An 18,993-nucleotide genomic window follows, 5' to 3' on the forward strand; every position below is an offset into this window, starting at 1 on the left:
GGCTTGTCTCCAGCGGCGATTTCTCAAGACTTGCGTTGATATTTGAGAAGAGATTGAGTGGTGATTTTTTTTAAAAAAAAATCACATATAGTACTGTAGCAATTCTACAATAATCGTTATTTTGATTGAGAGATCTCAAATTTGAGATCTTCTCTTTTTTTATAAGTTTGTAATTTCTTGTGGTTAAATAAGAAATTATTTTGTGCGGCTCCCGTGGCCGTAGGCAAATTTTCTGAACCACGTAAATATCATGTATTTATTATTATTTTTTGTATATTGGTTATTGTATTGAGAAGGAGACGAGATCAGAGGTGAGAGGCTTTGCTTGAAGATGGGGGAGGAGATCAAGGAGGAAGTTAGGTTTTTTAAAGCGGGGAAGAGAAATGATGGGTTCTTTGAGATTGAAAGAATGAAAGGAAGGGTAAACTTAGAATTTTAGGGAAATACAGTATACAAAGTGTGTATGCTGATGTGGAGGGGCTGAATCTTATTCAACTTGAATTTTGAGGGCTATTGCACATGGGAAAGAATAGAAGGGACTGGGTCATATTGATTCTTTAAATTTAGGACCTTGACATAATTTTTCTAATATATTATAATATAAAACTATAATATTCATCGTGGCTTTGAAGTGTTGATATATCAGCCAGATATCCATATTTAGAATTATCAGATTGCTTAAAATTGAGACCAATTTGCCACCTCGGGTCCAGCTGAGGTTGAAAGGTTGCATGTAACTCTTAGACAGAAGGTCCTAAGCAGTTGACAAGTGTCCTAATTCTGCAATGCCCATCAAAAACGGGAGCTTCCTTAAGATAACCATCAGTCCCCCACAATTCAAGCCAAACCATCGTCTCTCCCTTTCTTCTCTCTACCGTAAATCCAAATTTAGACTTTTTTTTTTCAATTCTTCTCCTTTATTTGATTATGCAATTTCCCATCAGCTAGCTCTTTCTCAATTCTTGAAGGAACTCCAAGGTAACCATTAATTTTATTTTTTTTGCCTTTTTTGTTTCTTCAAGTTTGTGGGATATATTGTGAAAATGATGGATTTTTATGCTTGCATCTTGCGTGCTTGTCTCCCTCAAAGTTATTGTGTAACAAATTTGTTGGACAGAGATAGTAGAGAATTGATTAATGGTGAGAACACTCAAAATTTTCTAGGGTAAGATTACATGTGTTCTTATACTATTTTGCATGTTATTGTCATCTCGAAAAAGTGATGAGATTGTACGTAGTTGAATGTTTCCTTACTAATTGGATTTAGCAACAGATAATGCATATAGAGTAACCAATATTTTGAACTTTAAATCGATAAATTTCCTTTATGTGAACTGCCATAAGTGAATTTTTTTTTTTCAGGATCTCAAGTGAAGTCAGCGTGTACTGACAAAATTTAGCGAAACCACATAATTAGAAAATGAAGTCTCAGTTCCACCACCCCGCTCCCCAGCCCAACCACCCACGCCTAAAAGGCTAAAACAAAAATAAGATGAAAAATTAAAAAAATTGCCCAATTTGGAGATAACCCCCCTAAACTTTTATGAATGTCACTTAACCTACAAACTTTGGGGCTTGTCACGAAATCCCCCAAAATGTTCGATTTTTTTCACTTAATCCCCAAAACAGCGGGAGCCCCAAATTTTCACAGACAAAGTGCCCAAAAAGTCTGCAAAATGTTTTAAAAAAACAGAACAAATAAAAATTAATAAAAGGAGTGAGGAAAGGACCTCTGACTTAGGTGAATACGAAGCAAGTAGGAAAATGGATTTTATGGTTAAAAATGTAAAAATAGACATGAGCAAGCATGAATTTAACGTGTGATGTCAAACCAGGCAGAGTTACTTATAGTTTATAAATCTTAGGAAAGGCTAATTAATCTTAAAATGTGCAAAACTTGTTAGATTTACCCTATTAAAAATTTGATAGCTTTTCTCCATAAAGTCCTCATAGTACTACTTTAGTGGATTATCATGGATCAACTTAGCTTATTTTCACATATTGAGTCGTAATTGAGTTTGGATTAGACTATTGGCCTGGGTTTGATCTAGCTGGAATGGGAAAATTACAAACAAGATAAGGTTTAGTATATTTCAATATTTCATATATATGTGATAGTATGTCAAGAGATCAAATTATATACATGGGAAATTTTTCTAGGAAGCAACCTTAAGCATGTATATACAGTGATTGATCCATAGAGTGTAAAGCTCAGTAATTTGATAATTTCATATCAATGCACACTTTTATTGGATGTAAGTTGTCAAAGGTTCCTGCTATCAAAGCTCGAGGGTTTTGGTAATTTGGTGAGAGTTGACGGTTATAACTTTATGCTCTTATATGCTCCGAAGGTTGAGCGCACCTAGTGCTCTTGGTGGTGCTTTTCCCCTATAAATACAAAGTGACTATATCTAGCTATCAGGTGCTCTTGGTGGTTTTTTCCCCTATAAATATGACATGACTATATCCAGCTACCAAGGTCCCTAAGTCATCTTCAAGGTAGATGTTACAAGTAAAAGTCAGGCTGCCAATATTTATGCATTGAACTTTTCCCCTGTAAATTCAACTGTAATAGGGCTCTTTCATTTTTAATTTTTGTTTTATTTTCATTTTTATATTTTTTTGCCTCACCAAATATACTTTTTTTGGTACATTTGAGCAGTCATGGACCGCTAAGATCATACAACAATAGCCCTAGGCCTACCAACACCAATGATATCTTCCTGTAACAGTTTCCGAAGTTCGCCTGGTGGGTGATCCAACTGGGCAACTTCAAAACCTCCATTATAAGCATATGCTGCTAAATAGTCTGTACACATATTAGCTTCACGGTAAATGTGCACCATAAAACAATTCCAGCTACGTTGCAGTAGTTCTTTTCATGCCCGAACCACTTGATGTAGAAGATCAGTAGGATTGGTAGCCCCATTCACCTTATCAACAGCTAATAAGGAGTCTGATTCAATGATAACATTTCGCAAGCCTCTCGCCCATGCCAACTCCAAAGCCATGATAAATAGCAAACAATTCTGCTTTGGTAATATGCCCATATCCCAACCGTCGTATGAAGCCAAAGCACCAATATCCTTCCTCATTATGGGCAAGACTACCCAAGGCTAGCTCTCCTAGAGTCCCTCGTGCTGCTGCGTCTACATTAATCTTGACAAACCCTCTAGGTGGCCCCCTCCATGCTACCATCCTGAGTTCCTTTGGTAGAGCCACACTTGGCACCTCACGTAGACACCTATACTCTAAAACATTGGACATGATAATACCAAAAGTATTAGACGGCCAAACAAAATCAGGTGCAAAATAGAACCATTTCGCCACTTCCATATATACCAACACACAAAACAAAATAACTCATTCAAAGGGATGTTGTTGCCGACAAGAAAGTTTGAGTTGGAGAGGTTAAATCGCAACCAATCCTTCAAGTCAAGAGCGATAAACTTCTCCAATCTCCTTTCATTCAACTAATAGGACTAGATGGAAAGAGAGTAATTACAATCCCGTATCAGATGCAAGATGTTTTCTGTAGCAAAACCACAACGCAGACAAGTTGCTGAACAAGTAATATTCCTTTGAAAGCATGCCTCCCTTGTAAGCACCTTATTGTGCATCACAAGCCACATGAAGTGTTTGATCCGAGGTGGTAAGTTTGGCTTCCAAACTAGGTATCATTGCCCCTCCAAACGAGATGTCCCAAGCAATAATCTGTAGGCAGAACCCATAGTAAAGACACCCGTCGGAGTACCCCCACACACAATTTTATCTTCATGACTCATGTCAGGCATGAGCAGTCTTAGATCATTTTGAAGACTATGGGTAGAGCTTGAATGAGGCTGCCAAAATCATGCTTATGTTGAAGGAAGTCGTGGACTGTTAGATCCTCTCGACTGTGTGAACTCTCCTCACCCAAGACTTCCACCAGTGGTTTATTCCCTAACTAGGAGTCTGATTAGAACCGTGTGGCCTTACCATTTCTAATGACCCGAGGGCAACCCATACGAACCAGAGGTTTGCTTGCAGCGATGTTGTGCCATATATGGGAAGAAGCAGGCTTAACGACAAATGAGAGGAAGGAGCTCCCTTTCAATACTTCGATCGAAGAACGCGTGCCCAGAGACTCTCGTCACCCTGTTCCAATCGCCATCCAAGCTTGGAGAGAAGAACCATATTCATGGAATGTGTTCGACGAATACTCAGCCCACCAACTTCCTTCGGTTTACAAAAATTGTCCCATTTCATCAACGCCACTTTCTTCCTCTCATTTGTAGAACCCCATAAAAAATCTTTGTTCAAAGAATCAAGATCTCCTTTTTCCACCGACAAAGGTAGTTTCGAGGTCTGCATAGTATATGTTGCAATCGTGCTAGTGATCGATTGGACTAAAGTGGCTCTACCGGCGAGTAACAAGTGTTTGGCTTTCCAGGATGCAAGCTTCATCTTTATCTTATGGAGGATATGGTCGTAGGTTCGAGTATGCACCTTCTGAATGTGTAATGGGACACCCAAATACATACCCAAATCAGTACAGTGCAAAATACCCGAGCTTGACTGTATATTATTCACCATGGACCTAGCAACATTAGGAGAGGTGATAAAACAAGACTTAGCTAGGTTAATTTTCTCACCTAAAAATTTACAAAAATTATTGAGGCACTTCATCATAGCTTGACACTGCTCCACTGAAGCTTCACCCATAATAATTAGATCATCCGCAAACATGAGATGCGATAATGGGGGTCCCCCACGTGATGCAAGGAACGGTTTCCACACACCCTTCATCACTTCCGCTTCAATCATTAATGACAGTTTATTCAAATATGGCACAAATAAATATGGGGAAAGAGGGTCACCTTGTCGCAGTCCTCTTGAAGGCTTGAAGTATGAGGTCATTCCCTATTCCAAAGTAAATTCATTTCAGTAGAAGAAATACAAAACATTATAAGTGAGATAAGAGCGGAAGGAAGGTCAAGATCCATAAGAACCCACCACAAGAACTCCCAACTAATCCGATCATAAGCTTTTTCTAGATCAATCTTCATAACCATGGCCCTGAGCTTGCCCTTCTTATGCATCAAAGAATGCATGACTTCTTGAATTACTACAATGTTATCCATAGTGCCCTATCTAGAATGAAGCTGCTCTGAGTCGGTGATATAATATCTTTGAGAAGAGGACGAAGGCGGTTGACGATCACCTTAGAAATTAGTTTGATTGAGACATTGCATAATGAAATAGGCCGAAATTGGGAGGCAAACTCTGGATGGTCTACTTTCGGGATCAAACACACCAAATATACTTTCAACAAATATACTTTCATTAGAAAGAAACAAAGTTCGAGAGGAGGAAAGCAAAACATACACCGGCACCCAAATATTGCATTACAACAAAAAAAATACCCCTGGTAAATTTACGTACATGTCAAGAAGGTTGTAGGCTAGAAACTAATTCCTGAGCTCAATAGGAAGAAAAAGTAACTTCAATTCCAGCAAAGAATATGCATGTAACTTAACCTTATCTATCACCAAATCAGAAGACCAAGGATTATGGTTGAAAACTAAAGGGAAAATTACCTTCAACCCCCTAGATTTTAGAAGCAAAGTCTTCAGCCCCCAATTAGAAAATCAAAAGCCAAAAACCCCCTGAATTATTCTTTCATTAGCGCAGACCCCTGTACCCATAGTATTTAAGTCACGGGTATGTATGAGAAATTTATTTTCCCATTTTACCCTTCCGCATGTATTCTTCCCCTAGATATTTCACTTTCCCTCTACACAACCATTTCATGGTCATCTTTATATGAACTTCCACAATTTATTTTAATAAAAAAATTATCTTTTTCCTCTTAAACTAAATTTCAATCCACATTAGTGTTTTCTCGATCTACCCTAGAGCATTTCCAAGAAAAGGTTTTGATTTTGTGGATTTAGACCAAAATTTTAGTTTTAGTGTGCAATTTTGTATTCTTTTAGTTATTTGGGTATTTCCGTATATAGTGTAACTGGGTTCATGGATTTGGAGTTTGATTTAGCTTCTTACTTGTGGTTGGGGCTCATAGATTTATTATGATCTTTTCTAAAGTTATAAATTGCCAATTAAAGTTGCAAAGGACATAGATGCTTCTTTATCATCCTCATCATTGAACCGACAAATATTTCAAAATCGCCGATGTCTAACTTCCATTTACGAATTATCACAACAATCACAATTTAGTCATCACTTCTGTTAGGATACTCTAAGGGTGGGTTATTCATTGAGACATTTGGGGGGATAATGGGATAATTTTGGGGATTCCATTTCATTCATTGGCATAATAGAACAAGGATATTAATTTTTTGTGTTATTAGTTTTTTGGAACACTAGTGAGACAGTTTCACCACTTGGGATAAAATTACCCACTCATACACAAAAATTATTCTAATAGTAAAAATTTTCTCCATCCTCTATATTGGAACAAATTTGTTCCACTTTGAAGGTAATTGAGATAATTTTCAAACATTTTTGTATTACTTAACTAATACATGCTAATTATATTATAAATATATGAAATGATATATAAAATATAAAGTAATAATATATTCAATATATTATATTATATTATCATGTAATAAAATAAAATATTATTATAGTTTAATTTATATGTATAATTTATTTTATGATATTTATTATATATTATTATGCAATATCACATACTATATTATATAATAGACACAATTAATTAAATATTTTAATAAATAGAGTATAATATAATATATTTATATTAATTGTAGTTGATATTAATATGTATCAATTAATATTTATAGTGTATTATATTAAAACCAATATAATTAATATAGTATACATATATAATACATATTATTGAATTAACAATATGTAGTGAATTACATTTAATTATAAAATATATTATAATAGTAAACCATTTATGTGATTATATTATTTATATTAATATAATAAATTTATTATTGTACTAAATATAACTACACTTTAGCTATAGTTTTTATAATTACTATCATATAATATCTATACTAATAAATTTTAATTATCAATATAGTATTTAACAATATTCAATAGTTGAATAAAAAGCATTAATAATAATTTATGCGGTAAATTTTAACCTAACATGACTCTATTCTAAATATTAAATTAGATATTATAATTAAATCATTAGTTTAATATTATATCAGTTATTTATATATGACAATACTATTATAAAATAATATAATAATTATAATAATGAAAATATTATGATATAATATAATATAAACTATAGTTTAATAACAATATAATATATTATACTATAACATGATAACCTTCTAATATATAATATTATGTGTAATTGTGCATCTAATATATATATATATAATAATATTATATATTATATATATATATATATATATATATATATATACTATATATATATATATATATATATATAATATATAATAATATATATACTATTATATATATATAGTAATGTACATAATTGTAGTTTGATATATATATGATACAATATAATTATAGTGTGATATTATATTAACCAATAATAATATATAGTATAATATATAATATAACATGATTAAAATTAATAAATATGTTAGTATATTTACATTAATTTATAAAATATATTATAATATAAACCATGTTATGTGATATATTTATTATATACATATAATAAATTATTATTGTACTATATACATTAGCCGTATATATTTATATAAATAGTACTTCATACACACATATAATATTAATCACATAATCATACTTTAATTATTAATATAAGTATTTTAAACAATATTATATTGAATAAAAAGCATTAATAATAATATTATCTGGTAAATTTTAAACCTATGACCTCTATATATCAATATATATTAAATTAGCATATTATATAATTAATTTATAAAATATTATTATAGTTATTATATATATGACATACTATTATAATATAATATAATAATTACTAATATTAGTAAAATATTATGATATAATATAATATAATACTATAGTTTGAAATAATATAATATATTATACTATAACATGATACCTTTTAATATATATTATTGTAATATATATATATATAATTTTAATTTTAATATAAAATTTTAAAAAATATTATATTGAATAAAATAAAATATTATAATATTTTATAAAGTACATTATATCATATGATACTATATTATAATATATTAAATTAAATAATATATTATTAAAGTATTATATTAATTATATTGTTCATATATTATATCAATTAGTATATAATGTAGCATACTAATATAATGTAACATAATAACTAATAATATTAATTAGTAATTATAGTATAACATATTATATGTTTGCATAAATAAAATAATATATTATATTAATTATTATATAGTATAGCAATATAATATAATATAATGTAATATAATAATTAATAATATTAATTAGTAATTATAGTACAACATATTATATTTTAATTTAAAGTAAATAATGTTTATATTATAATAATATACTAAACCAATTGGATAAGTTAATTTAGAAGTAATTAATAGATAATATTATATTTTAATAATGTGTCACATCATCAATTATCTCATATGAATTGTCAAATCAAATGCTCAAGTTGTCCCATTATCCCACTTATCCAATTTTACCCCACTCAAAATATCCCAAAGGGATAAAATTATTCCATTGGAACAATTTTCTCACTTGGCCCCAATTTGTCCCAACCATGAGTTTAAGAAATGCAAGTGCTAATAAATTAGTTTAATAGATACACGTATCTAGATATTCATTAATATTGACACGAAGGATGCAACCCATGCGTCCACGTAACTAATGAAAATGCATGCAAGTCCTCTCCTCGCTTTCAAGTTGGAAACCCTGGGTGCCTTTGTTTTTGAAATCTAGGCCTAGTACAAAATGGATCTGTCCAAACGGTTCCAAGAACCGTTTGGACAAGTCGAAATAGTCCAAACGGTCAACACCGTTTGGGCTAATATATCCCAAACGGTTAAAACCGTTTGGATGATTGAAAAGTCCCAAACAGAGCTCCCAAACGGGTTAAACAGTTTGGGATATTTTAGCCCAAACGGGCTCAACCGTTTGGGAGCTAGGTTAGGGTTTTTAAAAAATAATTTTTCCAGAACTAAATCGTTCCAAGCATCCCATATGAACCAAGCATCCCATATGAACCGCATAGAGACAAATCATAAAACCGTCCTTGATTTTCCTTGCTCGGGTTAACTATCCTTAACCCCTTCCTTTGATTAGTCATAATCTTGGTAGAGTACTTTTAATAGCATATGACTATATATAGAGTGGGAAAGTACAATCTCTACATATGTACATGTGAGATTTAGATTATATTTGGTATTAGAGTTGGAAGTTTTTTCAATTTGTACAGGTTAATGGCACATGGACCCTCCTGCAGTATTTTTCTTTAGAACTATTAGGATATGTGAAGCCTAACTATCAGACTTGCCCTATACTTCAGATTGAAGAGGAAACAGATGAAGTTGAAGGAACCGGGTCAACGGCGATGAAGTTCAAGCAAAACAACGAAAAACTCAGTTTGACAGGATCACGGTCGACCGTGCATGGCGCGGCGGTCGACCGCATACGTGCACAGCAAGGGTGCATTGGTCAGAAGTTCATCGCGGTCGACTGCGCATGGCGTGGCGGAATCCCGAGAGCAACTAGGAGTTACAGTCTTCGTCACGGTCGACCACGAGTGGCGTGGCGGTCACCCGCCAAAAGTCCAGAGAGCAACCATCAGCAGCAGGCCTCGTCGCGGTCGACCGCGTGTGGCGCTACGGTCGACTGCCAAAAGTCCAGAGACTTTTCTAGATTTTGAGCAGCTGTGCGGTCGACCGCGAGTGGCGCGGAGGTCGATCGCGAGTCGGGTTTTGGCCTAGTTTGTTTTATGATCCGTTTCCTATTACAACGAGTCGGGTTTTGGCCCAATTTGTTTTTTGATCCGTTTCCTATTCCTGTTTGTAATGCCCTTATATCTATAAAAGGGTTGATTAGGGTATGATGTAATTAAGATGAAAATAGTGAAATTTTTTCGTGCGGCGGCCGTGGACGTAGTTTCTCACATTGAGAAGCGAACCACGTAAATTTTGTGTGTTTGTGATTGTGTTTCTCTCTCTCTCTCTCTCCCAAATCTCTATTTCTAAATCGTATCAGGGGGGTTGTGCATCACCAACAAGTGGTATCAGAGCGACCAGGTTCGGCGCGGGCGATTTGAGATCAGAAACATGGGATCTGAGAAGGAAACATCCAAGATTGAGAAGTTTGATGGAACAAACTTCGGGTTCTGGAAGATGCAGATGGAAGATTATCTCTATCAGAAGGATTTATACCTACATTTGGGAGAGAAGCCGGCGGATATGAAGGATGTGGAGTGGAAGCTATTGGATCAAAAGACCCTTGGAGCGATCAGGTTGACCTTGTCGAAATCAGTAGCGTTCAACATCAAGAATCAGAATACGACGGCGGATCTCATGACGGCGTTGTCCAGTATGTATGAGCAGCCCTCTGCGGCGAATAAGGTACATCTCATTAAAAGTTGTTTAATTTGAGGATGTCCGAGAGCCAGAAATTCAAGGAACACCTGAACGAGTTCAATGAGACCACGGATCAATTAAACTCGGTCAATATTCAATTTGATGATGAAATCCAAGCCCTCTTGATACTTGGTCAATTACCCGACAGTTGGAAGGGTATTGTTATTTCAATTAGCGGATTATGTGGTAAATCAAAACTGAAGTTTTCAGAGGTGGTGGACATGATTATGATTGAGGAGATTAGAAGACAAGAGGAAGGAATTTCTAATTCAGGGTTGGCATTTGAATTTTGAGAGCAGAGATAGAAATAGAAACATAAATAGAGGGAATAGCCGAGGAAGACCTAACTCGAGGAACGGAAGGTCAAAGTCCAAAAATTGCAAGAACAAGAAGGAGATTGACTGTTGGAATTGTGGCAAGTTTGGCCACTATGAGAATTAGTGCCGAGAACCCAAGAAGGACAAGGAGAACAAGATGGAATTGTGGCAAGTTTGGCCACTATGAGAATTAGTGCCGAGAACCCAAGAAGGACAAGGAGAACAAGACTGAAGCGAACGTGGCCTCAGGAGAATCAGATGATGCCCTAATCTGCTCGTTGGAGAGCAAGACTGAGTTGTGGCTACTAGATTCAGGAGCTTCGTTTCATGCTACCTCAAATAGAGATTTATTTGAGAACTATGTTTTAGGAAATCTAGGAAAAGTCTTCTTGGTGATGATCAGCCCTATGATATTGTTGGCAAAGGAGTCATGCAGATCAAACTCAAATGGTCTACATGGAAGCTGAGTGATGTGAGAAATGTTCCTAGTTTGAGGAAGAATCTGATTTCCATAGGACAATTGGCGAAAGAGGGATATGTATCAACCTTCGCATGTGAAACGTGGAAGGTCACAAAGGGATCCATGGTTGTTGCCCGTGGTACTAAGACTGGGTCTCTCTACATAACGATAGATGCACGTAGTTCCATTGTAGTGGCTGAAAGTAAGGAAGACCCAAATTTGTGGTACCAGAGGCTTGGTCACATGAGTAGCAAAGGCCTGAAGGTTATGCAGTCGAATGGGAAGTTACTAGGTTTGAGGTCGGCTGACATTGACTTATGTGAAAGCTATATTCTTGGGAAACAAAAGAGAATAAGCTTCAAAAGGGTTGGCAGAACTCCTAAAGAAGAGAAGCTTGAGCTAGTTCACACAGATGTGTGGGGTCCAGCATCGGTACAATCCACTGGTGGAAGGTTATATTTTGTGACCTTCATAGATGATCACTCGAGGAAGACTTGGGTCTATTTCATGAAACACAAATCAGAAGTGTTTGAAGTCTTTAAGAGATGGAAGGCTATGGTAGAGAACGAAACCGGTTTGAAGATAAAGAAGCTTCGTTCAGACAATGGAGGCAAGTATGAAGATTCAGAGTTCAAGAGGTTCTGTTATGACAGTGGCATCAGATTGGAGAGGACAGTGCCAGGTACACCACAGCAGAATGGCATAGCAGAACGGATGAACAGAACGTTGACCGAGATAGCCAAAAGCATGTGTTTACAAGCAGGACTTCCAAAGCAATTCTGGGCAGAAGCAGTCAACACAGCTGTCTACTTGATCAATCGGGGACCATCAGTGCCTTTAGACCACAAATTACCTGAAGAAGTATGGAGTGGAAAACAGGTAAATCTTTGTCACCTGAGAGTATTTGGATGTGTTTCATATGTTCATCTGAGTGATCATGCAAGAAACAAGCTTGATCCTAAATCATTGAAATGTTTCTTTATTGACTATGGTGGTGATGAGTTTTGCTACAAGTTCTGGGATGAGCAGAACAAGAAAATCATCAGAAGCAGGGATGTGGTCTTTAATGAAACAGTCCTCTGCAAAGATCGTGATGTCGTTCAGTCCACTAGTTCGGTGTAGTCTGATCCCACATACTTCGAGTCAGATGATGCCTCAGATGGAGGTAATTCCGAAGCCAGTTCTGATGAAGAAGAAGCAGAAGAAGAGTTGATGGATGAGACTACCTCAGAGGAGGCAAATGAAGATGGAGAGCCTGTTTCGTCCGTTAGAGAGTTGAGGCGGTCAGCAAGAGTCCCCAAGCCTAATCCGAAGTATCCATCACTACAACCCAGAGGTCATCTGAACTACCTGCTACTGAGTGACGGTGGAGAGCCAAAAATTTATGATGAGGCACTTCAAGTGGATGATGCGAGTAAGTGGGAGCTTGCTATGAAAGATGAAATAAAATCCTTGAACACCAACAAGACATGGGAACTTGCAAAGCTACCAGCGGGGAAGAAGGCCTTGAGCAACAAATGGGTGTACAGAATTAAGGAGGAACATGATGGTTCCAAGAGATACAAGGCTAGATTGGTGGTGAAAGGATTTTAGCAGAGAGAAGGAGTTGACTACACAGAGATCTTCTTTCCTGTAGTCAAACTGACTACCATCAGAACAGTCTTGAGTATTGTTGTAGCTGAAGATCTACATCTCGAGTAGCTAGATGTAAAGACAGCTTTCCTCCGTACGGTGACCTAGAGGAAGAGATATATATGCAGCAGCCAGAGGGGTTTACTCAGAAGGGCAAAGAGAAGATGGTGTGCAGATTGAAGAAGAGCTTGTATGGTCTGAAACAAGCTCCAAGGCAATAGTATAAAATGTTCGATGGATTCATGCACAGGAACGGGTACTCCAGGTGCAATGCTGATCATTGTTGCTTCGTCAAGGAGTTTGACAACAGTTATATAATTCTACTTTTATATGTCGACGAGATGCTAGTAGCCGGTTCAGACATGAGAGAGATCAAGAAGCTGAAGAAGCAGTTGCCGTAACCTAGACAGAAATCCATCTAGATTGGTTTTACTACAACCTAGACGAAAAATCATCTAGGTTGGTGCAACCTAGATGGTTTTCCGTCTAGGTTGAACCAACCTAGACGGTTTTCCTTCGTTGTCAACCTAGACGGAATTCCGTCTAGGTTGCTAACCTAGACGGAAATTACAAAAACCGTCTAGGTTGCTTTCCGTCTAGATTAGCAACCTAGACGGAATTCCGTCTAGTTTGTGACAATCTAGACGGAAATATTCTAGATTGAGCAAACTAGACGGATTTCCGTCTAGGTAAACCAATCTAGACGGAACATAGAGCAACCTAGACGAAAATTTCCGTCTAGGTTGCTCATTTTTCTACTAGTGTGAGTTTGACATAAAGGATTTAGGCGCAGTGAAGCAGATATTGGGGATGAAGATCAGTAGAGACAAGCTCTTGGGCATACTATGGCTATGCGAATACATTAGGCGGGTGTTTAAGAGATTCGGGATGAGTGGTGCTAAGGCCGTTAGCACACTGTTAGCTAGTCATTTCAAATTGACTAAGGAGCAGTGCCCTGAGACTGATGAAGAAAAAGACTACATGGCTAAGATTCCATATGCTTCAGCCATTGGAAGCCTCATGTACGCCATGGTATGCACGAGACCTGACATTGCCCATACAGTGGGAGCTGTGAGCATATTCATGTCAGATCCAGGAGAGCAGCATTGGGAAGCAGTAAAGTGGATTCTAAGGTACCTACGAGGCATAATAGAAGAATGTTTATGCTTCAAGAGAAGTAAGTTAGTTCTGCAGGGTTTTGTTGATGCAGACTATGTTGGTGAGATAGACCAGAGAAGGAGCACTGCAGGATACGTGTTCACTTTGGACTCTACAGCTATTAGTTGGGTTTCTCAGTTACAGAAGATCGTTACTTTATCAACGACAGAGGATGAATATGTTGTTGTGACAGAGGAAATTAAGGAGATGATATGATTGTAAGGTTTCTTGGAGGAGTTGGGACAGAAAAGTGAAAAGAATGTCTTACACTGTGATAGCCAGAGCGCAATTTATTTGACGAAGAACCCAGCTTTTCATGCAAGGACCAAACACATACAAGTCTATTATCACTTCATAAGATCAGCGTTGGACGAGGACATGTTAGAACTTGTGAAGATTCAAGGAAGCAAGAACCCAGCTGATATGCTTACTAAGGTTGTCACTACGGACAAACTGAAGTTGTGTTCAACTTCAGTTGGCCTCAGTACAGGTTGTCACTACGGACAAACTGAAGTTGTGTTCAACTTCAGTTGGCCTCAGTACTTGATGATATGGAGGTCGTCGTCGCAGAGAGAGATGATAGAGATTGATAGTTAGTCTCCAAGTGAGAGATTGTTAGGATATGTGAAGCCTAACTATCAGACTTTCCCTATACTTCAGATTGAAGAGGAAACAGAAAAAGTTGAAGGAATCGGGTCAACGGCGATGAAGTTCAAGCAAAACGACGAAGAACTCAATTTGACAGGATCACGGTCGGCCGCGCATGAGCATACGTGCACAGCAAGGGTGCACAGGTCAGAAGTTCATCGCGGTCGACCGCGCATGACGCAGCGGTCGACCGCGCATGACGCAGCGGGTCGACCGCCAAAGCTCCTGAGACTTCTTGGGCTTCTAGCGTTTTCACGGTTGACGCGTGAGTGGTGCGACGGTCGACCGCCAAAAGTCCAGAGAGAAACCATCAGCAGCAGACCTCATCGCGTCAACCGCGAGTGGCGCAGTGATCAACCGTCAAAAGTCCAGAGACTTTTCTGGATTTTGAGCAGCTGCGCAGTCGACCGCGAGTCGGGTTTTGGCCCAGTTTGTTTTTTGATCCGTTTCCTATTCCTGTTTGTAATACCCTTATATCTATAAAAAAGTTGATTAGTGCATGATGTAATTAAGACGAAAATAATAAAATTTTCTCCTGCGACGGCCGTGGACGTAGTTTCTCACATTGAAAAGCGAACCACGTAAATCTTGTGTGTTTATGATTGTGTTTTTCTCTATCTCTCTCTCACAAATCTCTATTTCCAAATCGCATCGGGGGGGTGCATCCCCAACAAGAACATACTACCCACATAGTTGTTGCAGATGAAGATATACCCTAGGTTTTTTTTTTGCACTGTTATCGGCTAAATACCCATATTGGTATTTTAATTCAACCCTATTTCCCAACAAGGTATTTTAATTAGGAAATTCGGCGATAAGACATTTTAATTGAATAAAATTACCATTTAGGTCCTTTTTCTCGTCGGCGGCCACTTTTCCGGCGAAAACTCATCACGTGCGTTGCACGTGGGGGATTAATCTGTGTTTAAGATGCTGATTTAGGTCTGTTTTCTGACGTGGCAGGGAATTAACTCTCTCTCTCTTCTCTCTCTCTCTCTCTCTCTCTCTCTCTCTCTCTCTTTCTCATCTTCTTCCCCTCATTCTCAGGTTCGCTCTCCGTCTTCCTCTTCCTCACGATCCTCCTGATAACTTCTCTCAACGTAAGACTCCTCATCCCCTTCGCCCGCAAGTTCACGCACAACGTTCAAGGCATGACCAGCCTCCAGCGCGTCGCCATTGGGCTCGTGTTCGGAATGCTGGCAATGGCTACGTCCGCGGTCGTTGAGAACAAGAGGAGGCGGTTTTAGGTCGAGCGCGGCGTAAAGATCAGCTGTTTCTGGCTTGTTCCTCAGTACTTCCTGGTGGGCACCGGCGAGGCCTTTGCTTACGTTGGGCAGCTGGAGTTTTTCATCAGAGAGGCTCCGGACCGGAGAGGATGAAGTCGATGAGCACGGGCCTGTTTCTGACGACGCTGGCGCTGGGGTTCTTCCTGAGCAGCGTGTTGGTTTCCTTGGTCGACGAGGCGACGAACGGAGGTTGGATCAGGAACAACTTGAACAAGGGGAGGCTGGTGTAGTGGGAGGAGAGAGGGAGAGCTTGGGGCGCCGGAGGAGTTGAGGGCGGAGCTCAGGGGTTTCGGCAGTTGGAAAGCGACGAGCTGGAGATCAGGCGGAGGCAGTGCGTGGTTGAGGGGGCTGGGCGGTCAGGGGTGCAGAGAGAGAGAGAGAGAGTTAATTCCCTGCCACGTCAGAAAACAGACCTAAATCAGCATCTTAAACACAGATTAAGCCCCCACGTGCAACGCACGTGATGAGTTCTCGCCGGAAAAGTGGCCGCCGACGAGAAAAAGGACCTAAATGGTAATTTTATTCAATTAAAATGTCTTATCGCCGAATTTCCTAATTAAAATACCTTGTTGGGAAATGGGGTTGAATTAAAATACCAATATGGGTATTTAGCCCACTGTTATCCTCAGATAGACTACTAATTTCAGCTAAGGGGTAATATCTACCATAATTTTCATCAACAGTGGAAGAGTCAAAAAAATTAACGCCGATGGTCTATCTGCAACAATGATACTAACTATAGGGTAGTAAGTTCAAAACACCAATAATGCAGGGGCTCTATGTGCGATTATTAATGCTTTATGTACTCAAGACGCCTTATACTTGTATTTTGCTTCTTATTTAATTCTGATATTTTTCTGTATTTTTTTCTCACATAGATCTACATGAAATTGATATACCCTTCATCTATTGTTTTCTACATGGATTACAGGCTTCAATATCAAATTCAATCATGAGCAATCCAAGGCCACGTCTCCTCCACAACTGGGCAACTTCTCTCTTAACCATAGCCCATAAAACGTACCAACAAGCAGAAAATTCCCCCAGTCCTCTCGGCTCCATAACCAAAACCCTAGCCTCATTCACAGCCCCCATCATCTACCCCTTAGAAAACCGATACCTCTCCCTCCTCTCCTACATCGATGACCGCATCCTCTCACTCGAGGACTTCACCATGACTCTATTCCCTCCATCCTCCTACCTCTTCTCCATGGTCAACGAGCTCGCCCTCCTTCCCGAGTCTTTCCCAAAATGGTATGATGAAGCCATTGAAACCCTAGTTTCTCTTATTGAGCCAATGTTGTCCAAAATAGGAAGCACTACATCTTGGGAATATGGTCATGATAAGGACCGGATGATGCTTGATATAAAGTGTGACGTACAAGAGAAGAAGATGGTTGTTGTGCCGAAAGATGAGGCAGAAAATGGTGGTGAGATACTTAGTGTGGAGGAGTTTGGGGAGGAGAAGAAGTTGAGTAAGAAGATGGAGGAGGAAATAAAGGAGGTCGAGGAGACGTGCAAGGATATTATTGGAGAGTTGGAGAAGATGGGAATGGGGAATGAGAGGATGGGTGAAGAGAAATTTGGAGAAGAGTTAGTGGAGAAGGAAGTGAAGAAGGTGGTGGAAGATCAAATCTTAGACTTGTTTGAGGAAAGTTGGGGTGGACAGAGGAGAGTTGTTTACTAAAAGATTTGAGGGGAGGTGTCTCTTGATGTTGGTTGCGTTCGTTTGTGGTGTTATTGTACAAATTTTGTGTTACGTTGTGTGTTTTTGGTTTAGGTTTAAGTATGTGGAAGTTTGTGATATTTGTAGATTGGAATAAGAGGCAACCGAGGTGCCTGGCGAAGTTAAAATTTGTGGTGCTTATAAGTGTTGTATCTAATATCACACATAATATATGGCTTGTGTACGGTTTTGATTTGTTCCGTAGAATATATCCAGTTTGTTTTGTTCAGTTCATGCATGATATTTTGTAAAGTAGGACATTTGGTTATATATTATACTGCAGTGGTTTTTATTGCTCATGAAAATAAAATTCTATTTGTCATGATCATTTCAGTTCTGGTCCTGGCGGTAGAACAACTCTGGCATCGTTTAGGGTTACAAACATTGCTCTAACAAAATATGACAGGTAGAAAAAAAAAAAGTGATTCCTGGTTATGGAAACGGCTGCTGAAAATCAGAAATAAAGCTAAGGATTATTGTGGAGGAGAGGAAAATCTAATAAGCTTAATCAGCTCCTGTTGCAAGGACTCTAAAATCATCCTGTCAGAATTATATCATGCCTTAATCCCCACTACAAATAAAGTGTCATGGAATATAACAATCTGGGGGAGCCTAAATTACCCCAAGCACTCTTTCATCTCTTGGTTAGCAGTCCAAGATAGACTGTTAACTCAAGATAAGTTGCTGAGAAGAAGGGTCATCCAATCCAACCAATGTCTGTTATGTGCAGGTTCAGAAGCTGAAACTAGAAACCACCTGTTTTTTGAATGCAAGTTTTCGAGTGATGTCTGGAATCGAGTTATGAATTGGTTACAATTCAGTTGGAATAGTTGTGATTGGAATCTATTGATGAACTGGTATGAAGCTAACCGAAGGAGAAAAGCTTTCAAGATCAATGTTAAAAGGATGACTCTCACCTCCTCTATCTACAATATATGGTTGGAATGCAATGGGAGAATTTTTAAATAGAAATCCAAAACTGTTGAGCAACTCATCAAATGCATCAAATTGGAATTACTAACAGTAGTTCTTAACAGTGAATTACCTAGGGATAACAAAAACTGGTTGATTTCCTTATAGGCACAGCAGGAGCAGAAAACTAGTTGTGGTTGTCTTTCAACGTGGAGTTCATAGGAGGAGTATTTGGCTCATGGTCTGATCTCTGGATCTCTGCTATTCAGGAAATCATGTACAGGTTGTACACACCTGA

General features: G+C 38.0%; 1 protein-coding gene across 1 annotated transcript; it reads left to right on the forward strand.

The window, feature by feature from the left end:
- Window positions 842-18,012, forward strand: LOC109837580. The gene is made up of 2 exons (XM_020405889.1): window positions 842-978; window positions 16,989-18,012. The coding sequence occupies exon 2, from the start codon at window positions 17,010-17,012 to the stop codon at window positions 17,742-17,744; it is 735 nt and encodes a 244-aa protein (XP_020261478.1). The 5' UTR covers window positions 842-978; window positions 16,989-17,009; the 3' UTR covers window positions 17,745-18,012.

This window comes from Asparagus officinalis, chromosome 4 (genome assembly GCF_001876935.1).
Source record: "Asparagus officinalis chromosome 4, Aspof.V1, whole genome shotgun sequence".
NCBI lineage: Eukaryota > Viridiplantae > Streptophyta > Magnoliopsida > Asparagales > Asparagaceae > Asparagus > Asparagus officinalis.

What these genes read in the sequence shown, in the direction of transcription:
- LOC109837580 (XM_020405889.1), top strand. Translation starts at nt 17,010, where the DNA reads ATGAGCAATCCAAGGCCACGTCTCCTCCACAACTGGGCAACTTCTCTC.